Source organism: Brachionichthys hirsutus, unplaced genomic scaffold (genome assembly GCF_040956055.1).
Source record: "Brachionichthys hirsutus isolate HB-005 unplaced genomic scaffold, CSIRO-AGI_Bhir_v1 contig_866, whole genome shotgun sequence".
Lineage (NCBI taxonomy): Eukaryota > Metazoa > Chordata > Actinopteri > Lophiiformes > Brachionichthyidae > Brachionichthys > Brachionichthys hirsutus.
In genome coordinates this window covers 10,361-34,171 of record NW_027180437.1, presented here as the reverse complement: position 1 = coordinate 34,171, position 23,811 = coordinate 10,361, and the positions used below count along the sequence as shown (strand labels likewise).

The window sequence follows — 23,811 nt, the reverse complement described above, 5'->3', positions numbered from 1 at the left end:
GCTGTGGGGCAGCTCTGCGGGGCACCGGGAAGCGGGTCAATAACAACGACAGAGATTTAGTTAAATTAAAATATGCCGCAAAAAAAGTCGGAGGAAAGCGCAACTCCAGCCGCTGCGACTTTCATATATAGGAATCAAAATGGCGTTGCAGAGAGAGCCATTAGAACTGCTGCTCAAATAAGAAACAATAAAGGAGAGCGTTAATAAAACGAGACATTTGGGAGGTTTTATTTAGGAACGCGTGATTAAAAAATCCTCCTAAAAAAAACGAACAGCGCCAAATGTCAAAGCTGCACTGAGATCTGACGCGCCAGCTCCAGAACAAAAGAAAGGCATCACTGCGCCCCTTCGGTGTCGGACGCACCCCCCCCCCCCCTGCCCCTCCGAACCCGAACCCGAACCCGAACCCTAACCCGCTCACGATAATACCCCCTCCCGAAACACGGCTCTCGGTTACATGGTCAGATTCATGAATCGTTCATCTTCGGAGGTTTTGGCAACTTTCCTGACAATGAGAGAGGCGCCGACCGTAGCGCCAGAAATAAGCCATTCTGTCCGAAAAGCGGCCCCCCACGGGCGACCCCGCCGCCGACCTGCGGCGCACATGCCCCCCCGTTGTCGTTCCGAGTGTCACCCGCGACTTGCGTGTCGTAGAATTTAAATTATAGGCGGTTTAACACTAAATAATCTACAGCGCGTCACTCAAAGTCAATGGCCGGACTGTGTTAGTTGGGGAAATGTATCGATGTATTAAAAGCGAAAACAGAATCTCACACGGATCGAACCTCGCCGATCCGTCCGAGCATAGATTCAATTTCAAAGCGCGATCGATTATTTCGCTGCGGGTTCCGTCTCTTTGGGTCAATTTGCGTGTTTTTGCGCAAAATTGTTCACATCACGCGTGACTTCCAGCGGGTTTTCCCGGAATAAAAGTTGCTCGCCGGCGTCGGCGAAGCTGAAAAAGCGCGTCCGCGCCAAGCGCAATGTCCCTCCGACCGGTTCGCGACGTCGCGCGGATCGATTCTCCGCCGCGGCGTTCGTGTTTGTCCGGAGATGCACGACGAAGAAACACAAACGGGACGGCGCCAGTTCCGCGGAGTCCGCTGGATCAGCTGCTGGCAGTTGGTGTTCTCAATCAGGTCCGCAGCCAGCCTTCATAGGCTCGCCGAGGAGCCTGTGGAGTAAGACAATTAAAGAGGACCGTTACGCGCAGCCGCTGTTCACGTTTCTGCGTGCGTAATTGCGCTCAAACTCGGATTTTAAAGGTGAAACCCCCCTTTTTTTTTGATCCGGTGCGGTTTTTTTGTGACTCTGTGAAGCCGAGACCGCGCGTAAAATTAACGCATCCACGGACTTTTTTTTTTTTTTTTTTGTTCCAACTAACTTCCCCAGAAAAGGAGCCACCATGACGGAGACGTCGGCAGCCCCCGCCAAAGCCAAGAAGACGGTCCCTAAAAGCAAGAAAGCCACTTCTCATCCAAAGTACTCCGACATGATCAAAGCGGCGATCGTGGACGACGACAGCCGCGGCGGCGCGTCCCGCCAGTCCATCCAGAAGTACGTGAAGAACAACTTCAAGGTGGGCGACAACGTGGACGTGCAGGTCAAACTGGCGCTCAAGAGGCTGGTGGACGGCGGGATCCTGCGCCACACCAAAGGCGCCGGCGCGTCCGGCTCATTCAAGCTGACCAAGCCGGAGGAGACCAAGAAGGCGCCCAAGGCGGCGGCGGTGGCGGCGACCCCCGCCAAACCAAAGAAGGTGGCCAAGCCCATCAAAGCCAAGAAGGTGGCCAAGCCCAAGACGCCGGCCAAGGCGCCGGAGAAAGCCAAGAAGGCACCCGCGAAGAAGGGGAGGAAGGCGGCCAAAAAGGCGCCGCCGGCCAAAGCCAAGAAGGCGCCGGCGCGGAAGTCCAAGCCGGTGAAGGCGAAGGCGAAAGCCGCGAAGAAGGTCGCCAAGCCGAAGCCCAAGCCCACGAAGAGGGCGAGCAAAGCCGCCAAGAAGAAGTAAAGGGGGGGGGCGGTGCTGATGGACAGTTACTGTAAATAGTTTTTGGAAATCTCTGCGTAAATGTATTATTTTTGTAAGTTCCCATTCAGATCTGATGCTGTTTTATCATTATCTCTCTCTCTCTCTCTCTCTCGCCGATAGATGTAGGAAATAAAAGTTGTGAACGTTTTCCGTTTGGCGTTAAAACTAAGTTCTATTCGATCCACGTGTAAATACAACCGAAACTTCCTGTTACTGCTGGGGGGGGGGGACTCCTCCGAAGCCTCCATCGCCGTCATTCATGCGTAATTCTGCATTTATCTTCATGTTCTGATGACGCGCAACATTCGAACCTCTGACTGTGTTCAGTCACTTTTACAGGCTGTTTATAATACAGTTCAATAAACCCTCGTCATCTTCTACAAAACGATTGTTGTTCTCTTTTTGTGCGCATTTTACGCGCGCGCGTAAAATGAAATAGGCGGGATTAAAGTAAGTCACGTTCGAATCCAACTTTGAAGACCAATGACTGTTCTCTCAATTTAGAAACGATTTTTCCTTTAAATTTGGAATATTTCTTTTTAATTTTGCATCAAAAATATTTCAAAGTTCACCAACTCCCCCCGGAGAACGTGAAACAATAAACCAACATGGTTTGTTAGACTACAGGAATAAAAGTACTGAATAAAGTATTAACAGGTAGATAAATACTTATGAAAAATATCCTGTTCCTCATCACATCTGCGAGCACTTAGAAACCGCCCTGGCTGCAAACTACACACTAAATACACCCACTTTTCCACGAGTGGGTCACAAATGGGTGGCAAACACACGCACGCGCTGACGCGTCCTGCCGTTCAGTAGAAACACAACACTGCCGCCTTGTGGACGGAGACGTCATGAGCAGGGACGTTTCAAAACGTGTGTCTGCTGCATTTGTTATCCGACCAGCTTTCAAGTCCATCAAACGATCCGTGTTAAAAGGTTGCAGGTTGAACGAGCATTGCATCCAAACACAGTTAGAAACAATTTAATTGTGTTTTAGGTTTATTGGCAAAATATAAAATGTATTGGTTGTTCCTAACAGCAAACATCATTTTATTCAAGAAACGCTTTTACTGACTGATGCTTTTCAAGGGGCTGAATAATTGTCAGAGAACAGCAGCCAGTAAAAGAAGGGTTTGAGTAGGAAGAGGACAACCGGATACGTTCAGGTGGTTGTTATGAATAACTCACACACAGCAGTGCATTTTGCCAGTAAACCTTAATGTACCATATATTTAACTTTATATCTTTAATGATTACAGCCAGAACACCTTTAGTGCAAAGCGTTGCTTTCAGTCTGGTCCAGTCTTTTATTAGGCATTTATTTAAATGATTTCACTTTTAAGTAAGATCTCAGCCACAATAAAAATTCATAGAAGTATTTTCTGCAGGATCAGCTCTCAGCAACATGTGAGCCGCAGACGCGGACTGACTCGCATCATAGTTGTAATAACACAGGGGCAGATTCTGTAACGAAGGTAAGACGTGTGTGAATAAAACAGCCCAGATTACCCGGTTAGTTCAGTCTCAACATTCAAATCCATTTCACCATGAACAAAAAGCAGAAATTATTTTTCTTTCAAACTTTGCAATTTTGAGGTTTTCTCATTTTCCTTTTTTTTCTCATCGTAGATAAAATGCTTCGACGGCAAACATGCTGCTTGACTTATTCTAGGACCCGTCTTTGTGGCTGCTCGGCCATTGATCGCTGAGGAGTTCCAGTTGCAGCCAATCCATGCCCTTAAAAACGATTCATGTGCCCACTGTGGCACGTTTCTGCATCATGCTAAAGAAAACACTGCTTGGAAATAAAACTTTTGCCAATCTCATAATTAACACTTAACATAAATAGAGAGGGGGGGGGGGGGAGAGATGAGACTCAACCGTCTTCCTGCCTCTCCTCTAATAAAGCACCTCTTTGGACACGTCCCTTCGCGTAAATAAGGCGGGGAAAAGCCGGGAATGACGTGATCACCGTCTCCCAGCTGCAGTCAACTGCCTGAGAGCGGAAGAGACGAAGGCAGACACTGAGGTAAGAAGAAGAAGAAGAAAAACAAGAGGTACGAAGAGTTCCCCGGGAGCCTGAAGAATAAATTGATGCAGGTTCTGGCTGCTGTGGTTCTGGTTCTGGTCTCGTAAATCCTTCACGCATGGATGGAAGCATGGGGGAGATAAAAAAAAAAAAAAAAAACAAATCTCAGCCGGCTGTGGATCATTTCATCCTGGAAATGGCTCTGTAAACGGCGAATCCGAGAACGGCCACCACGGCCGAGCCCAACGCCACCCTCAGCCAGAAAGACGCGTTGCTCATGTCCGACCCGTTCAGGTGTCTGGAGATGGGAGGAACAAAAAAAAATCATTACTCACGCAGAAACCAAATACACGAGCAGCTTATTATCCGTCAATCATTCTCCTACGATCTTTACAGGCTTTTTAAATGGCGTCTGATTGGACGCCGGCGCAGCAGGCGGGCTAGCTGATGACGTACGGGTACATCGCCGCCCAGGCAAGCTTGGAGTAGATGTTTCTGCTGGTGGAGTCAAAGAGCAGGCCGGAGAAGGGCAGCGGCGGAGGCAGCCGGTGTTTGTAACAGAACTCGGCCGGAGTCATGCCGTGGAACTGCGTGACCTCCGGAAGGTCCACCTTGGAGGCCACCAGCACGCACGGGACGCCGGCGTCCATGTAGTGCTGCTGGGGAACGGGAGAGAGCGAATGCAACGACTTCACTGGGAAGAAGAGAAGCCGCTTTGTTTTCGAGAAGCGGCAAAATTAAATTCAGGTTCAACGTCACACAAACCGAATGTGAACAAACTTTCATCGTGCTTCGGACAAACGCTTTTTAGTTCAGGCGTTCGTCGCCGGCGTTGTGTTTCCATTAGTTACGTGATTTTGGCTGCATCTGTGAGTATTCCTTATTAGTTAGCGCCATCGTCTGTCTCGAAGGGAAAAACTCATAATAAAAACACAATTTATACTACAGTAATACTGTATATCATTTATTATATCATTGTGTGTGTCTATTCTATACAGAAATTAAAAACCTTTTTCCATTATAATTAGGGTTTATTTGAGCGTCAGACGGCCCAAACGGATTAAATTGTTTTCAGTTATTTTATATGGGAAATATAAATGCCCCTGTAGCCGCTGGCTCCGCCCTTTAAACGCACCTGTAGCCGCTGCCTCGGCTCACCTTGTATATGCTGGCACAGTAGTTGAAGGAATGCGGATCGCTGGTGTCGTACATGAGGCAGGCGACATCACAGGAGGCGTCCGAAGCCTTCAGGAACTCCAACTCCACGTCCACCTCGTTGAGCTGCATGAGGGGAAGAAACCGGCGCGGGGCGCTCGCGGCTTACGCAGGATCACAGGTCAAAGGTCAACATTTAGATCAGGGCGGCAGCTACTCACGATGAGGTGCTTCTCCTGATTGCCGACTTGGACAGTGTTTATCGTGTAGGGGAAGAAGGCACTACTGGAATTGTCCTTATGCTGTTGAGGGCAAAGGTCACGAGTTGCACACAGGTCTCTTGAACTATTTTATAAATTCTACGTTCAATAGTTTCAGCTGCAGACAAGCAGAGGGTGTCGTACCGAAACACCGTGTCCCACGAAGGCCTGGAGAAAGGCCGTCTTGCCCGTCCCCCGTGGTCCAATCACCTTGCAGAGAAACACTGACCGCTGTGTTTGGCGTTTCTCCAGGTCAATCCCTTTCTCCCGTGTTACTTCAGAAACAAACACAAACTATAACCACTAAGATGCGAGCAGGCGCCGAGCCAAGGCTGTAATTCCTGCGGCGGCTGAGAACGACCAGGCGCCGCAGGAGCTGCCGCTTCACTCTGCTACACGAAACACATCAGTTTATTCTCCGTTCATTCGCTGCTTGGTTCGGTCACCAGGCGGAACCGACGGGGATGTGTCGATGGATTGCATCAAAACGTGTTAATAATAGCAGGAATGAAAGACAAAATAAAACTATTTTTAACTACAATGGCTGTCAGTAGCATTGTGAAACGTGTTTGTTTAGCTTGTCAGGCCCCCCCCCCCCCCCCCCCTGCGACACCCCCTCCACAAAGTTCTGTGCATATTGATTATGTAGTTCTGCCTATTTGTGGAAAATGTTGTAAAAATGCTCCGGATCCGACCCTTTACCCGGATCTGCACGGAAACTTAACGGATCCTTTCCTGACACTGCAACATCCTTTCACGTAGAAATCCAAGCAGCAGCTTTTTCTTTGTTTTTGTAATGCTGCTGATCCAGTGGCACAAAAGAACATGACACAAAAACACACTGTTCACGTTTGTCTGTCCCAGCTGGCTGCAGGTGAGAGGCGGGGCACACCCTGGACAAGCCGCCAGCTCATCGCGGGGCCACACGAAAGACAAACAGCCATTCGCACTCACGCCTACGGACAATTTGGTGTAACCAGTTCACCTAAGCTGTTTCTGGTGGTGGGAGGAAGCCGGAGAACCCGGAGAGAACGCACGCAGACACGGGGAAAACATACAAATGTCAAACTATATTTGACTTTTATCTCATGCGGCCCTCAGTAATTTCATACAAACACGCACACACCTGTGATCGAGGCGGTCTGTGACTCCTGCTCGGTTAGGATAGAGTAGCCGAGGTATCCGAGGTGCTCCAGGCAACGGTGGATGTCAAGGTATGCAGAAAGCCTGCATGTGAGGGGTTTGACGATCATGTGACCTTTAAGCATCCAATGCTCTAGTGTGGAAAAACTGTACCTGTTCTAATCCTCAGGAACAAACCATTAAGATCGAGGTGAGACACTTACGTCCACTGACAAAGGTAGCCGCGCTTAGAGATGTAGCCCTCGTCTGTGGTGGGAACAGTCGTGTAGACCTCTGCCCCCCAGGGCATGTAAGGGCAGACGCAAAACAGGTTCCTGAGCTCCGTCGGCGACAGCGCAGAGTCCTTGTCCTCAGAGGGAGAACAGGCAACTTGAGGGTTAATGCTAGCCACGCACAGCGCAGCGGGACACGGCGACCAGAACTGCGACTCACTTCGTCGTACTTGTCAAACAGCTGCAGGAGGAACTGGTGGCCGAAGTGATTGAGCTCCGTGGTGCAGCCGACGGGAACCCGTAGCCTGACCGTAGAGGAGTGTGCGTAAGAACGACACCAAATCAGAAGGGAGCACAGCCTAAACAAAGACGTCTGAGGTACACGACTGAAGAAGAATCTTTACTGTCCATTACGACAGTGCTGAGAAACATACTCGGGGTAAAGGTAATCATCAGTCAGCTCAAGGTCGTCGTCGTAACCGAACTTCCTGAGGATCGTCCATGTGGTTTCATGTCGGCCCCTCTGGATAAATAACGTGTTAAGGAACAAGAAACCTGGAAAAGAAACCACTTGGGCCTTACTCGAGTGTGGACGCGCAACCACGTGTTAAAAGTACCAACTTCTTCGCGACTTGTTTTTTTTTACCATTTAGGGTCAAGCCGTTGTCCTGAACCCCTTCACTGGTGTTCTTCCAAACTACTGTCTTCACATCTTCTAGGGCTTGAGGTGCCAGAGGATTCCCAAAGCAAGATTTCTGCAACACAGATGGATATGTTTAAGAAAAGGGTTTGGCTTCATAGGCCAACTGAGAATAAATAATGACTAGTGATTTTAAATTGCACCTGAAAGCAGTTGAGTTCAGTGTCACTGAGAATTCGGTCGTTGTCCTGGTCCGAAATGTAAAATATCCTGCTGAGGGCTCGGACACACGACGGTTTGAGCTAGGGAAAAATGTTGGAATAAATAAGGAAACAAGAAATTCAGAGTGTTTTACACTATAAAAGGTAGTAAGACAACAAATAATAACAACAGAAGATAATAATAAGAAATGTCATTAATAAAAATATTGAATTAGGAAATAAAAATGACAGCAGCTAATGTTACCGGCTGACCTGTTTGTCCTCAGGGTCATAAAGAGGTGCGGTGGGGTGAAGGACGGCCTTCTGGGCATAGTAGAACAGCTCAGAAATGTTCTTCAGGTTCTTTGCAGAACACTTGAAAGAGAAAAACAATCAATGTTGGATGATCCGTGCGCCTCTTTGGACAGCAGAACGATGACGGTTCAGCCTCACCTCAACACACGTCTCGATCTCAGAGAACTGGTTCATGATGGGAAGGATGGTTTCCATCGAGCTCCCACAGCGCAGATCCGACTTGTTCCCCACGAGGATGATGGGAACTCTGATTGAAACATAAAGGCCGGCTAAAACGATATCTACATTCAAACATGGAAGCTAAAAAGAGTACAAAGTTCACCGACTCGGGTAACACAAACAGCTGATACATACTTGTTTCCTTTCTCTGCATCTCCGTTAACTAAAGGTATCCACTTCGTCCTGATCTGAAAAACAAGAGGCAACACAAAATGTAATATGGAGTTCGTGGGACGCTTGTTCAGCAGAGCAGCACAGACCCAGCAGGGTTACCTTGTCTATCGTGTCCTCACTGGTGACGTCATACACGACACAAACCACGTTAGCCTGTGCGGGGTAGAAAATAAAAGCATCTTAGGACAAAATACTAAAGAGAATCAACATGATTTATATATAAAAAAAAAGCATTATATAATAGGAATACACACAAATAATTTAAACAAATTTCAAGCACGTATTGTGTACTAGGGCTGCAGTGTACTTACCTTGATGATCTCATCTCTAAGAACTTCATCACTCTGCTCTTTTTCTGTTGGGATGAAGGGCAAATGTAAACAATACAAATAAACAAAAACGATAACGGTTGCTCTGTGGAACAATTCGTGGCGACAAAAGCACTTCAAGTTCAGCCAGCTGCTTCCGCCGTCGTTATTTGTGCTTTACTTTTAGATCCATCACAGTTTACTCAATGTCTCAGACTCGTATTTTTTAAGCGTTAATGCGTTTTCCTCATTGCGTGGCTACTTCTCACCCCTGTGCAGAGCTGGTAGCCCGAGTACCTGAGTAATCTACTATGTGTGTGGGAACCTTCTCCGGAGTCACATCGGCAGGAATAGTGATCTCTTCAGCTCGGGGAGGAACCTATCAAGAGATTGTTATATCATAGATCAAATTCAGAAAACACATCTTTTAAATTTTCTTCAGACTGCACAAAAAGAAATGGAGTATTTTCTCCAGCATCCATGAATTAGGTACCTTCAAGCGAAAAGCACTTTAAAGCGCAAACACCCACCTCTTCAGGGAACTCCTCACCAACCAAAGACATGATCAGTGACGTCTTCCCCACCTTGGCTGTTGGAGGACATGAACATGAGACGAGCTGATAAAGGCTCAGACATCCATTTGTGAATTGTGAGATTCGAGCATGAACAGAATCTGTCACATGACCCGCCATTATACTCCACTGTACTTATATGTTAGCACATATACAGTATAAAATCCTTAAAAAAAACCAAATTAATCTGCATATTGTAATATGTGGCACTCGGAAAAACACATTGAGGAACTTTTATATTGCGTCTAATCGCCGTTAATTAATCATTCATAACTTAAGCGCTAGTTCAAAGAAGCTAAATTAGCATACCGTTTTAGCTTATGCCAATGGAGCCACTGAAAACACAGGGTTCAAAAAAATACATGCAGATTTCAGTTCGCATTTTTAGATTGTCTTTGGTACAGAAGACAATAAGACTATGAATAAGCTAACCGCGGTAAATTGTGCAACAAGTTAATAACTTAGCTAGAGGAGCTAATGCTTTTGCTATCATTAGCCTTTTAGCTTGTTGGCTGTCAGCGCCAGTAACTTACGCTCCCCCAATAAAAGTATCCTGACGTCTTGTTTCATGTTTCCGTTCTGTTTGAAGAACAGTCAGTCTCACAGCAACGCTATAGCGACATTTATCGCTCATATGAATCTCAAAAATGTTAGTTTAAATGAAATGTGGTCCTCTTCGCAAAGATAAACACTCAAGGTGAAACACTATTATCTCCGGGTCACATATGGTGAAAATGAAAGCGCACCCCCTGCTGGCCAAACGAAGACCCTGCGGCCTGCGCTGAGTGCAATAATTATTATTGATGAAAATACAAAACCGAATACTGGCGAGGAGGGAGACACCGGACAACCTGAACTGAAAACCCCTGAGAAAAAAAAAGACCTTTGCAGGAATGTCAATTAAAACTGTGGAAAGTCAGTGAGAGTCATGCAAAATGTTCCAAATTGTGAAGCAGTCCATCATTACAGCAGTCAGCAGTATGCGGACACACACCAGGGTGCAAAGGCTCATTGTGCATGTTCTTTATTCAAAACACATCACAATGCAGCTCAAAAATCTACTGTCTACGGTCTAATAGCAGAAATGAGAGGAACGCATTCCGATTCAAAGTAACACCTAAAATAAATAAAGCTAAAACATTAACGTTAAAATTAGTTTAACATTAGAAAAGGGATAAACAACTGAATGCTAAAACGGCTGTATTAAAAGCACACGCATAAAACCTAAATCAACAAGTTTTATATAAAAGTACCGGTAACATAAACATGGCACTTTGTGCAATTAGAAAAATATTTTACAGTCGATGTGATGCCTTCAGAGATCCAGAACCTGCCAAAGCAGGATCTCATTATAAGACACAGTGAATAGAAATGTCCCAGTGGGCGAGAAGTGGCACTTCTGCAGTGAGTCACTGTGCAACATGAAGTTCTGGAACCTGCCGCTGGACGAATTGATCAGCTTCAACACTCGCTCTGATCAGAAATGAGAAACATGATGAAGTATCGGTTACAACCATAAATGTCTGAGACCTTCCTGGAACAATATGGACACACGGCACTTTTACCTTTTGATCCCACAGCTATAAGTTGACTCTTGGAAGAGAGGCTGATGCATGTCGCCCAGTGGGGGAGGGCGATTTTTTTAATCATCTGTAGTAAAAAACAACAACAATAACACACATATCATAAGGTTTGAAACTACACACACATTTATGGACATTCTGTTGGTAGCCGAGTGGTAGAAATAGGAGGGCTACCTGTTTTTTAGTCAGGCTGTAGAACAGCAGCTCTTTTTCTACCCCGTAGCCTGTGTAGACCACCAGGCTGGGGTCTGCTGGACAGATAGCAGCCAGGCTGGGAGGGGGGCTGTCGTCCTATAACGGTTTACAAAAATATCAGCTGTGTTACAATCAAATGTGGACTAGTTTTAATATGCAAACATGTGCTCTTGACCAAAAACTGAAATTTAAGGATCTGGAAAATTCTGCGCAAACAAAGCAGAAATAAGAAATAAGAATCCCAGAGATGGGTAACGTAATAAATCAGAGTCATGCTTAAAAAGCAAACAGTACCTCACAGTAGGCCGGAGCAGGAAAGGTCAGCCAGTCGAGCAGATCACACTTATTCTTGGACCAATCAGCAGCCCACAAACTGACACGTCTGTCGGCGCTGGCAGCCGACCACATCTCGTTTCCTTCCAGGCCAAACTTCTTGCACTGAGGATTCGACAATAAAAGAAGCAAAAGTAGAATATCAGAGAGCTCACGAGTGTCTCACATGAGATTAATAACAGTGATTGTAGATAGATTCTAAATACACACCGGTACATGCAGCTGATTACAGAGTCCGAGTACTCGGTCATTAAAATTAAACAGCAGGTCCATATAAAGAGCTGCAAGTTAACATCAAAACACAGTAAGAACAGTTGTGAACACCAAACTTGTTGCTTTTCCTCCGCTTCAGATAATAAAATATAAAACAGACTCATCAATCACATCAAAAGTAACATTGTTCATCATCACAAAATAAAGTGCTGAAATAATAATCAATCACTTTTAGTAGGTTACAGAGGACATAGCAGCGAATACAGCTAATACTAATGCTGGGCTCTGCAGCTCTCCAGACTCCATCACGTCTCTGCTCCGCTCCTCAGCTTGTCCCGCCCACCTACAATGGGAGCCTATCAGCTTGTGCTAAACAAGCCCAAACGCAATGACAGCCAATCAATGCCCACTTCAGGGTCTTACTGACTAAGCCACCCCCAACAACTCAAGCACAAAAAGCTCGACGTATAAAAACATATATTTATAAAAAGGCAATAAAGAAACAGTCAAATTAGAGATTAAAAATGAGATTAATTAATCACAACTAACAAGATAATTTGACTCGTCCTTTTTTTTCGCTCTGCTTTGGTGAGCTCACCTGTTCCTTCACACACTGGATGGTGCTAACAGACGCTCCTTTGTGGTCCTTGATGACACGGACGGTGGCTCCACTCACCGGGCTGCTGATGGCGACCAGGCCGTTCTTGCCCGCCGACAGAATCACGTGACCTACAGAAAGCACAAAGAGTTAGCATCAGCACAGCGGATTGATCGCGAGTGAAGTCAAAGGGAGGTTCTAATAAACTACTAAACTCGACTTTGACCCAGCCTTTAAAATAAATGATCAAAAGAGTGAAACAAAGCGTCCCATCATGAAGCCCTGCTGTCATCGCTCACCTTCAGCAGAGTACAGGACGGACGTGACAGCCACTTGATGGGGATGCAGCTTCATCTCCATCTCTGAGGACGCAAGTTGGAAGATCCTCAGGGTACCGTCGCCGTATCCTGCAGCCACGCATGCCTCGTCCAGACCGGAGGAAGGGCTCCAGCAGACACAGCCACAGGCCTGCAGGGGATATTATTTATGTCACGGTGCACCGTGGATGTGAGGCCAGCAGTCTTTCCCAGCCGCGGTGTGATGCCTCACCTGATTGAGCACCTGGAACTGCACCAGCAGTTCATTGCTGGGGGCCGACCACACCCTCACACTGCCGTCCTCGCTGCAGGTGGCAAAGTGTCTCTCATCGGAGCTGAATGCGACGTCATTCACCTGGACAAGAGAGAGGAGAGCGCACCGAGAACGTTCACGTGCACATAACTTTCCTCTTGCCTGAATACTAACAGTAACGCTTTAATTCTGCCCCCCCCCCCAATTCTGTTTACCCCTACCTCAAACAGCAAAAAAAAAAAAAGGTAATAGAAAAAAGACAGCAAACCAAGGAGGATATCATACATGAAAGGAGAGAATTGAAAAAGTGAAGAAAAACATATCAAAGCAAATATCATATATGGTAAAAGTGGGGATAATATTAAGAAAGTGTTATTCCAAAGCAAGTAGGTCGATTATTGTAATTACCAAGGACACCAGAAAGCAAAAACACATCACTTTAATCTGGGACCGCCCGAGATAAACAAGATAAAGATGGGAATTACCAAATGCTGAAAGAGCTTCTTTTTTAAACTAGACTACCATTCAGTCTTGCTTAAAATAAAAACAAAACATCTCAGTGAAACCTCACAGGATGATGTCTGATGTATTCCAACCTCACAAACTGTTCTGTGCACAGAAATGTCCCCAATAAAAACATAAAAACATAAAAACAGGAGCAAAGTGGCTCCGTGATAAACCGTTGTTTTACTAGATCATGTTTTATTTAAATGCTTCGGACAGCGCGCGTTATCGGCTCCCTGGTACCTTCGCCTTGTGTCCGCTGACGAGCCGGACGCTGCTGCTGTCTGACCAGTTAATGTACCAGAGGGTTCCTGCAGTGGTGCCGACGACGCCCATGTCCATTGTGCTGTCGAATGCTGCGCTGACCGTTGCCCCATCCAGCATTATCTCCTGCGCCAACACCACCATGCCCGAACCGCTACAGGACACAAAGAGTCAACCGCAAACAACCACTGAGACAGAACGAAGACGTGCCGGTAATACTTGAGATACAAACCCTCTTTCCGCTCCGGCAACCTTTTCCCCAGGCTTCAAGCAAGGCACGGCTTCGACCTCCCACAGCTGCAACCAGCGGGTGTTGCTGCCCGTCAGCAGGCGGTTCTCTCGACACAGCAGCACTCCTGCGTCACCGAAACCAGTGCATTTCAAACACCCTTTGTCAAAATGAGGGCACGCATTAGAGCAAAAAATATGTTTATCTTGTACCGATCTCGCCCTCGTTTGCTTCCCAGGACATGAAGCAGTGGCGTGCATCGACATCCCAGGAGCAAACGTGTCCTCGATTGGTGGCGGTGAACAGAATGGAGTCCAGGCGGTAGCAGAGCGCCGTCATCTCCACCTCGCCCAACTCGTCCGGCGCTTTCACCCCGCGAACCTGCAGGGGCGACAGCGCGGTCGCTCCTTACGCACCAAAGCAAAACGTTGATCTAGTCGGAACACAAATAGACTTTGTGATGTCCCGAGGAGAACCGATCACTCTTTTCCAGCCAAGACACGTATTGAATCAGATAATAAGCGGGGATCTGGTCAAGTATGTGTTCTAACCGCTGCACTGTGTCCATTACAGACGACATGCTAACTGGAGGATATGCGTTTCCTGCTTTTCGCCTACATACAATGGAGACACATACATAGAGTCCTAAAAACATTCCAAGTGGTTTCCTGTGGCTATTTACCTCGAGGTCAACGTTAGAGCCGTGCGACTGGATGAGGCAGAAGTAAACCCCTTGGCTTCCCACGCAGGCCAGCTGGCTGGCGGACGAAGGGCTGAAGGCCACATCGTGGATCGGTCCAGAGACAGTGACACTGGACAACAGCTGGAAAGTCTTGGCGCTCCACAGAGCCACCGCCGGCTCAGAAAAGTCTCCTACGGGCCGTCAAGAGGAACCAGTGATTAGCAAAAAGGAGAGTCTCGGTACTTTATACATGTTTAAATTTAAAGGAAATGCTTATTGATGCAATCAAATTCAAAAATGTACTGACCAGCAGAGAGGAAGAAGCGATCATCCCTGGAGAAGGCAAGACTCTGCACCTCCCCCCTATGGTGAGAGACGCTTTTACGACACGCGCCACTCTGAACGTCCCAAATGCAGACGAGGCTTCTGCCATTACCGCTGCCAGCCGCCGACGCCAGCGTCTGCGCGGGAGAGAAACGACACAGACAGGTCGCCCTCGCCTTAACTTCTGACTCCATAAAACATACCACGACAACCGTTAAGTCGAGAGAAATGACGTACCCGTGCATCGTTTGTGACGGCAAGACACGAGATCTCCTCGCTGTGACCCTGCAGGTGTCTCGGACTTCCTGCGTGGAAGTACTCCACCACCACCACGCAGCCACAGGAGTACGCAAACAAACCTGAGACAGAAACCAATCACCGATCGCATATTACAATCCATTTCCATTCATTCTACTTGAATAACATTCCACACGTCACTATTTGAAGTCTTCCAAACAGACGCAGGTTTAAGCTACGAGAACCTTGCTCAGGTCTCCACACCATATTGCCGCGCCCATTGCCATTGTAGCCAATCACTGCTTTCAGCTTCACGCCCTCTTCTCCTGGTTGGGGAGCCGCAGCAGCCTGGATCACAGAACATTAAGAAGACTAATCCGCTCGGCGAGGACGGCATATCGTGACACGAAGAGCTCGTCACCTGATCAGCAGGAGACGTCTTGAAGCGTGGGATAAAGTGTCTGTAACAATCAGGACGAACCGGTTTCTTCCCTTTCGACTCGACTAAAGTGAAAAATAGCTTGTAGATTAAAAATAAAGTTCAATGCTGGCCTAAAGAAGACAAAGCAGCGCCAAAGTCAGCGGGGCTCTTACCCGTGTCTGTGTGACCAGTATTCAGGGGGGGTGTACTGTGCAGCTCTGTGACTTTGAGGAAGGAGGCAGCAGGTCTGGGTTCGGTGGCGGGGGCTGGAGCAGTCAGGACGGTCGGGGTGCCGTCCGAAAAAGACGAGCCCAAAGCTGCAGAGATAAAATGCTCATTAGTGTCCACACAGAAGCCCCCGCTACGGGGGGGTGGGGGGGGGATTATGCTATGACTTCTTGTGTGCTTCTTAAGATTATCACTTGGGAAAACTGTTTTTAAGAACGCACCCCCCTGGTCGACTTGGTCGATGCGTGGCGGTGGCGTGGACGGAAGAGGTGCCCACTGTCGAGGCATCCCATTGGACAACAGAAGCTCACTTGTTTCATCTGCAGGTTTAGCTTTTTTTTACATGTAAACACAAGAGCATTTGTAATTAGTATGAATATTTAAATGAGGTAGTGCATTATAAAATGCCGTAGCATGAAGATAAACTGAAGTTACCTGATTTAAGAGCAGAGGCGTGGCTTAATCTGGGAGGTGAGCTGAGTGAAGACAGAGTTTATTGGATATCTACCTTCAAAACAACGTAAATAATTAATAAGATTCCGACGCACAAGGAGGATCTTTACCGGCTGGCAGGCAGCGAGTCAGCAGGATGCGCCAGGAAGTCCCAGAGGAATACGGCGTCGCCCACTGAGACCACGCCCAGCTGGTCCGGGGTGAAGCTCACCTGACAGATTGGCTGACTGTGGCCGATGAACATCTGAGGAATAAACGCTACCGCAATTAAATCCGGCACATCCTAAACTATGAATACTCCAAATGATAAAATATGAGAATAGACTTTCATTCATGACAGGATGGTGAAAACTGATCTATTCTGGAATAATCAATAAATACGTTCAACATTAAAATAAATTACATGAGGAGAATAGGACATGTTATAATCTCCTCAATTCTGATTCTAAAACATGAAGACACAAACGTGTTCATGTTTATGGATGTTTTAGTCGTGGGGTTGAACTCTGTTTAAAAGCACTGATACAACGTTTAGATGTTTATTCTTCTCTAGTTTATATCGCAGGCAATATTCCTCTTTATAAACTAGAACAAAAATCGCACCTGAGCGTTAACACCAAGCCGCATGTTATAATCCCACACTTTCAGCGCGTTGTGTCCCGCCGTCAGCAGGAATCGACAGTCGTCGCTCACAGCCAGAGACGAGCACCGGTGTTTGTGCACCTTGGACACCTGAGGAGGATAGAAGACGATGCAGAGACAGACACTAAAACACTTTCTGTTTATAGACAATGTCCAATGACGGTAACAGAATAGACAGAGAAGGGACTCGGCAAGCAGGTGATGTGCTGATTTCTACAGCACATCGTTACCTCTCGGAGCAGGCGGCCGGTCTGGGTGCTCAGCCAGAGGATTTTGTTTGCAGATGTGGCAACCAAAAGTTGTTCGGTCGACGCCGCTGAGAAGCAGACCTTCAGTGCAGAATCAAGTTGAGGGCTCTCTACGTCCAAAATACTCACATCTACATGGAGCAACTAGACAGAGAGGGAAATGTTAACGTGGACAACCCCAAGAGAGAACTCCAACGTTAAGGCGATGCCATTCATTATAAATTCATTGGAATGGAAATATTAAAAACACATTTTTTTAGTCTCTGATGGATGTTCTGCATATTACAGTATGAGGAAGAGGAGATCAAGGAAGTTCACATCATGAAAGGAATCTACTGCATCGTCACATCTTCACACCACCAAATTAAAACCCAATTCTATACCTGATCAATGCTACAAAAAGGGCAAAATGCCAGAGTTCATGGCGTGCCACTTGCCTCATCCAGAGACCGGGAGTCAGCGATGGTGACAATATACTCCGAGGGACCGACAAACGCCAAACAGCGGTTGTTCCTGCTCACTGCGAGGGCGTCGGGAGCACGCTCAGTGCCTCGGGCCACGGCGTTACCTAGCAACCAGGTAAAGAGTCAATCAAACGCCAGCTTGATATGCTATTAAGTGATTCACTCAATCTATGAAGCACAGCATAATATAAATGTGTAGAAGCTTCAAACAATCTAGACATACCGAAATAACAAAGTTTGGCGTTGTGTCTTTACGAATGTTGATTAAAACGATACATTCATTGTGCTGGTACTAACTGGAGGAGTGTTTGTGCACCGCTGAGTGGGCCTGGATACATACATAGCACTCTGATCACTCTGTGGTCTTCCTCAGACGCGTCGTAAAGTGCCAGAGAGCCCTGGGAGTCCGCGCTATACATGAACTCCCCATCTGGAGAGAAGGCAAGGCCCACCACCTCCCCTCCGTGTCGGCTACACATGTATATATAAATACACGTAAACACGCAGAAAACATAAACAGACAAGTACCGGTACGCGACTGAGTTACGTACTTGTGTTCAGCCAGCAGCTTGGCACTGGAGATGTCGAAGATTCTGACGACGCCGGAATTGAAGCCACAAGAGAAGACCTGCTCGCTGGGATGGAAGGCCACAGAGCAGGGGCTGTCCTCTGACACAAAGTCATACAACTGAGCAGGGGACATAACAGACATTTAATTAAACAGTAAGTAAACGACAGGTAACGTCTTTGGTCTCAAAGCAAAGACTCGGATTTGATCATTTATGCTCGTTTCTTTCCACAGGGATTGAGAAACATTTCTGGAAACGAAAGCAATGCTGTGAGAATAAGATTCAACTGTTAATATAATACTAAAATTATATTGTCTAACAATTATAAAGGAGTATAAATAATAGCTGCCGAAAATATCTAAATGATTGACCTGCTGCAAAGAATCCATATTCCAGACGCGCACTGTGCCATCAGAGGAAGCCGTCGTGAGATGGTGACGGATCCCGTCCATGCTGAAGCCGAGCACAGCGTCTGTGTGGGACCTCATCAGTGTGTTGTAACTACGGTTACCGATGTCGAGGAAGCCCAGGGTTCCATTAGAGGTGCCTGCCAGGACCCAAAGACCGTCCGACGACGCCGAGACCAGGCTGACCGGCCCCTCGTGCTCTGGAAGCAGAGCAGACGTAACAGATTGTGGTTATTTCACTATGACACGTAAGATAAGATGCGTAACTCTTAACTTTATGTTCACAAACTGTTTTTAAACGTTGAATTAGCTGCGTTTGTCACCGACAGGAAACGAGTCTAAATGTGAGCATTGATGAATGAAAGATTTTGCTGCTGCCCGTCGCGTTGGAACTTCAGCTACACGTGAATGTTAAGCCCCTCGTGCCCACCAGCCTCCAGGAAGACCGTAGAAAAATCAAGCGGCCACAACCGCAGGAAGCCATCGTCAGACCCCGTGCAACAGATTGACGAGGACACGCTGATGCTGTTGATGGCGATGCCTGGACCTGCAAACGCACACACAAAATGAATTTAAAGGCCTTCTCCTCTACGTCTCTTCTCTCTGCGTTTGATTTGAAACGTACCGGTATTAAATGTCCGTTTCTCCCCGCGGTCTGCACGCTGCTGATGTGCAGGCAACAGCTTTCTGACATTTGCAATCACAACTCTGCTGTAGTCAATCTCGAAGATAAAGCCATTCCGGCTGCTGGCATACCTACAGGAGGGCAAAGATGGGAATAATAAAGTGGTTTTTTGTATTTTGTCCAGTGCAATGTAAAGTAATGATCTGATGGCAGCACGTGCTAGCCTCCGGCCTCCCAGCGACCCCGCGCAGAAACCGAATGAATGACTTACAGCGTTCGATCATCTTGATGCAGGTTGACGGACGTTCCTTCCTGAAAGGCCACGTCAGTGAAGCTCACAGAATGGAATTCACCCAGGTCGACCGGACAAGAGCGCAGCTTTCCACTTCTCATGCGCCACAACCGGATATTATCCTGGCCACATGACACCATCCTGAAAGGGAGACACAGATTACCTCATTGCTTTCAACTCCCACTCGCTGCAAAACCTCCAGTAACTCCCCCCCCCCATTAAGAATGACTGACACGTTAAATGACTGAATGTAGGTGGAAATCACAGTTTTTGCGTCACAAAGGAAAGCACAGCGAGGAGAGTACCTGGTCTCATCAAAAAAGGCAACCTTCATGGCGAGGATGTCGACGTCGGTGTGTGCTTTGGCGAGGATGGTCACCTCTCCGCCTTTACCGACGTTCAGGGTATTCCAAACTACCACCATCTGTCAAAAAAAACCAAATTAGAGACAGTAGGTTTACAACTTGGCTCCGTACCACTTAGAAAACCAATTTACATAACTTAAGGATATGAAGGCTTTGCTTAAATATTTTAATCTGGATGTAATTGGTACACATGGCTCAACTAAAGCTTTTATATAATTAACAACAAATTAAGAACTGTATTGTGAGAAAATGTTAATCTGTGGTGTTTACCGTTTTATTGTGCCTGTCTTTGCCTACCCCACAGAGGAGCCCGCCGCCGTATGAGAAGCTTCATAAGGGAAAGAGCACGAAAAAGGTTCGTAATCAGTAAGAGCGAGCAATAAAATAACTGTGTGTAAATAAATAGACAGTCACCTCAGAGTTAACAACGAATGAGCATGACTCCTAAACAAAGCCAGGCAGTTTCTCTTGTGGTAATTCCACACTCGAACGACACTGTGGCTCCCGGTTTGTGCAGAGGCCAGCAGTGTCGTGTTACCATCGAAAGCCAGAGCAGACACCTGCACAGAGAATGATTTTTTATAATGAACAAGCCCAGGAATCATCATAATATTTAGAATCCAGCATGCTGGGTGAGAGAATCTAAACACATCACAGCAAACTCACCTTCTCGGTGTGGCCGATGAAGAAGCTCTGCTGGTTAGAGGATATTGTCAGAGAGACAATTATTGCATGACATGGATACACCACTGCATCGCCTGATTTAGTCCACAGGGCCTAGTGTAAAAATATATATTAAACTATTAGGTGAGTTCAAGTATTTCATTTATTTATATATGAAAAAAGGAGCCTGATAGGGCAGGAAGTTGAAATGTGCGTACACATTTTGTCGTTGCTCCTCCAAAGCCGATGATTCGACTGAGTCTGAGAATTGGATCTGGAATCAGCTTCTAAGAAGGAGAGCAAAGCAAAAGCTCTTCATCAAATGGCATCGCTGATCATCAGCTGACATTATTCCTCCTCGCTGTCTTCATCTTTTACCGTTTCCTTTTCTCCTTTCCCATTTGATGATGTTAGATGGACAGGATGTGGAACACGAGTGCAAACAAACTGAGGGTAAAACAAGCACGAACAGTGTTTCCAGTGCTGCCATTAAATCGCATGGAAGGTATAATAGATTCATGCACCGACGCACAAAAGGCAGATTGCGGGATATAACGTGTTTATTCTAAATTAAATGTCAACCGAAAATGCAATTTTGTGAAAACGAAGCCTCACCTCTTCTTCACTTTCATCGTCTTCACTGAGCCTGTCCTCAGCGTGGAGATACACGTGAGCGCCCCCGTCCTCTGCATCACAGGAAGGCGTGAATGTGTGCCGGCCTGAGCCGAAGCTTGACGACTGTCGCTGGTGATCGTCATCGTCATGGCATCCGTTCTTCTGAGAAGTGGGAACTCCTCCCACGTCAGGTACGTTGGTAACCGAGGGCATTTGATTTCTCAGAAGCTGAGAATAAAAATGAAGACTCTTAACTATTTTTACAGACGGGCATGCAGGGAATTTAATAAAAGGTAATGCATGTTATTAGTCTCACTGATTTTGGAGCGGTGAGCTGCTGGGTGAGGGACACACGGTCCTGAACTGCTTCGCTAACGTCGACAAAGCGAGGTTCCTCTCTAATGGGGGCTCTTTGGCTGGAGATAAGTCCTGGTAAAGACATACATATGAAAGCCAACCGCCTACAATCCGTTACAATTAAGATTACAGTACCGGCAGATAGACTTGGAGGCTGAGGCTAAAGTCAACGTTAGAATTGCTTCATTATTAAGAACTTAAGGAGATGTAAGGAGTCCGGTGTGCTAGAGCAGCAACGAGGTGAACGATGAGCAGCGTGATTTTTCCTGACTTACCAGCCTCAGGCTGGGAATTGCCTTTTTGAATAGAGTCAAAGGGTAACTTCGCTCCCTCTGAAGGAAACCTGTTGGAATCGGAAAGACGAGGGATTACACAGCAGTGCAACGACAAGCAGGACTATTGTTGGAAATTATGTTGAGTAAATAAGTCAGGTCTCGTATGAAAGTATGCAACAATAACTTTTGTGTTGAAGCACAAAGACGCCCCCCCGCTACTTGAAAGACCTAAATGTGTAGATATGGGCACTGATTTTACCTGATGTAATCATAGAAGTCGTGCCAGGAGCCTCCCTTGGGCAAAGGAAACGACATCTCTCTGGGCATAGGACCTGTTCCCCGAGAAGAGGCAAGCCCCGCCAGTTTGGCCTCACTAAAGGAAACTCCTGTTGAGGGAAAACGGCGGGTATAAGACACAGAACGTATTCAGACGAGAGCGGAACAATTACGAATAATAATCAAAAACCCATCTTCAAAGAGCTGCAGAAAAAAAAGGAAGCTAATTTCACCTCTAGAGGTAATCTGTAATGATTTTTATGTACCGGTAAAGTAATATTTATATGCTGAAGGTGTTCCATAATCTAACACACAATTATAAATGTGTTATAGAATGCAATTTTCCACATGACATCACCCGAAACTAGCAGAAAGCTCACCTGGATCCAGCAGAAGGTCACTCGTACACATGTTTTTGACAGCCATGTTGGCACAGAGCTTGATGCTTTTCAGGGAACTATAGCAGCAGTCGAGGTAGACAGAAAGTATCTGTTGCAGATCCAGCATCAGGCAGGTCCAACGCACTGAAGAAGGAGCCGGACCCACTAGACCTGGAACACAAAAATAGAAACGCTGTTAGCGTCATAGCGAGTCATGCATAGCCACTAAAAAAGATGAAAAGAAATTCAGACTAAGACCGCCTCATGGCCGCACGCGTCTGCAGGCATGTTACCGTGGCGTGCTGATCTGGCCGTGGTCTCGTAGACCGAATCCTTTGCAGCTCCACACAGGAAAGGAAATTGTAGCCATGTAGGTGTAGACTTGAACTCTTTGAACATGTTGGAAAAAGAGATACGGACCACCTGGTTCTCCTTCCCCATCACAAAACACACAGAGGAGAATGCATTACAGTACTTAAAAACAAAAACAAAACAAGAATTACATGGCAAATAAAATACAATTGTAATATCGCCAGTGACGCAGATATTTTAGATATCAATCCTCTCGCTTTCATCACACAGTAGCACAATCACTCAATAAAATCTGATTTGCTACCTTGGTGGAAACATCCAAGTGAACAACAAAGTATTTTCCAGGGCTGGGTCTGAAGAGAAGGTAGAAGTATCGCCCCGTCAGCCCCAGAGAGCGGTTGCCATCTTGGGGCACCAGGATGTAGCTGTTGGTCGGAACCGGACCCCTGATGCTGAACACTGAACATCTCAGTGTCTTGTTCTGGAGGGACACCATGACAGGCAAGACGTGAAGCGAATACACAAAAGTGATCTCCAATTCAAATTCAGCAACTCTTAATGTATGCGAGTGTTTCCAACAAATAAGAATGCATAAAATAAAACTAATCTCAAAAATGAAGTTACCATGCGTGTTGAAACGTCGCCTTCTTTTGCCGACCTTTTCCACTCTTCGAGTTTGACATGTTTAAATATGTTGACGTAAGGATGCTCCCAGCCTGCGAAGAAGAGCGTTACTTCTATCTCAAAGTTACATTCTGACGTGCCTAGCAACCTGAAAAACAAACAAGCCTCAGTTCATTTTACCTTTAGAGGCCATTTGTAATGAATGTCGCAGGTGTAAAATCCACCTGTTGATGTCTCTGGTTTTTTATTTTTGTTATATCTCGCCCGCAGCGAGCTACAAAACGGAAAGCTTAAAGGCCCTCAGAGCTTCTTCTCCGTCAAAAGTCCTAAAATAATTTAGAGTTTGGATCGTTCCGACCTGGGGAAGCTTGTTTCAGTCCTCCAAGTCCACGTAAACAATGATTCTGCGTTCTCTTCCGCAGTCATATCCTTCCCGCTTCAGCGTGACGCTTATGACGTCTGCGCGTTGAGCTCCCTGGCGGTTCTGGGTAACGAAGTTCTTAAAGTAAAGTCACCTCTCCAGTTAAAGTGTAGAGAGCAGAGCAGAAACACTGATTACCATAGGAAGAAAAGATTGAAATATAGACCACCGTTCATGCTA

General features: G+C 46.5%; 3 protein-coding genes across 3 annotated transcripts; 1 reads left to right on the top strand and 2 right to left on the bottom strand.

Annotated features, from left to right (window-relative positions):
- The first annotated feature begins 1,280 nt into the window (after window positions 1-1,280).
- LOC137914921 (histone H1.0-B-like) lies at window positions 1,281-2,393 on the top strand. Its single transcript, XM_068758409.1, has one exon. The coding sequence runs from the start codon at window positions 1,406-1,408 to the stop codon at window positions 2,006-2,008; it is 603 nt and encodes a 200-aa protein (XP_068614510.1). The 5' UTR covers window positions 1,281-1,405; the 3' UTR covers window positions 2,009-2,393.
- A 1,839-nt stretch (window positions 2,394-4,232) lies between these two features.
- Window positions 4,233-9,832, bottom strand: LOC137914908 (mitochondrial Rho GTPase 2-like). Its single transcript, XM_068758395.1, has 19 exons — window positions 9,796-9,832; window positions 9,221-9,279; window positions 8,988-9,069; window positions 8,694-8,737; window positions 8,482-8,535; window positions 8,344-8,396; window positions 8,128-8,236; window positions 7,948-8,049; window positions 7,678-7,776; window positions 7,481-7,589; window positions 7,269-7,389; window positions 7,055-7,139; window positions 6,826-6,971; window positions 6,606-6,706; window positions 5,624-5,754; window positions 5,441-5,521; window positions 5,223-5,345; window positions 4,521-4,723; window positions 4,233-4,362 (listed from the first exon to the last, which is right to left on the bottom strand). Exons 1-19 carry the CDS (start codon window positions 9,830-9,832, stop codon window positions 4,245-4,247), a joined length of 1,857 nt encoding a protein of 618 aa, XP_068614496.1. The 3' UTR covers window positions 4,233-4,244.
- A 474-nt stretch (window positions 9,833-10,306) lies between these two features.
- On the bottom strand, window positions 10,307-23,435 carry LOC137914920 (WD repeat-containing protein 90-like). Its single transcript, XM_068758408.1, has 43 exons — window positions 23,391-23,435; window positions 23,211-23,302; window positions 22,891-23,067; window positions 22,568-22,706; window positions 22,275-22,445; window positions 21,878-22,004; window positions 21,619-21,686; window positions 21,303-21,415; window positions 20,987-21,214; window positions 20,750-20,818; window positions 20,590-20,658; window positions 20,375-20,485; window positions 20,123-20,268; window positions 19,979-20,036; window positions 19,649-19,767; window positions 19,323-19,484; window positions 19,052-19,182; window positions 18,857-18,973; window positions 18,391-18,626; window positions 17,990-18,138; window positions 17,791-17,921; window positions 17,424-17,554; window positions 16,969-17,130; window positions 16,700-16,828; window positions 16,207-16,340; window positions 16,079-16,119; window positions 15,865-15,975; window positions 15,589-15,732; window positions 15,416-15,498; window positions 15,240-15,342; window positions 14,995-15,116; window positions 14,741-14,894; window positions 14,434-14,624; window positions 13,964-14,132; window positions 13,755-13,878; window positions 13,502-13,676; window positions 12,734-12,856; window positions 12,484-12,652; window positions 12,185-12,315; window positions 11,335-11,478; window positions 11,020-11,136; window positions 10,828-10,912; window positions 10,307-10,735 (listed from the first exon to the last, which is right to left on the bottom strand). Exons 1-43 carry the CDS (start codon window positions 23,401-23,403, stop codon window positions 10,578-10,580), a joined length of 5,526 nt encoding a protein of 1,841 aa, XP_068614509.1. The 5' UTR covers window positions 23,404-23,435; the 3' UTR covers window positions 10,307-10,577.
- Between the last annotated feature and the right edge of the window lie 376 nt (window positions 23,436-23,811).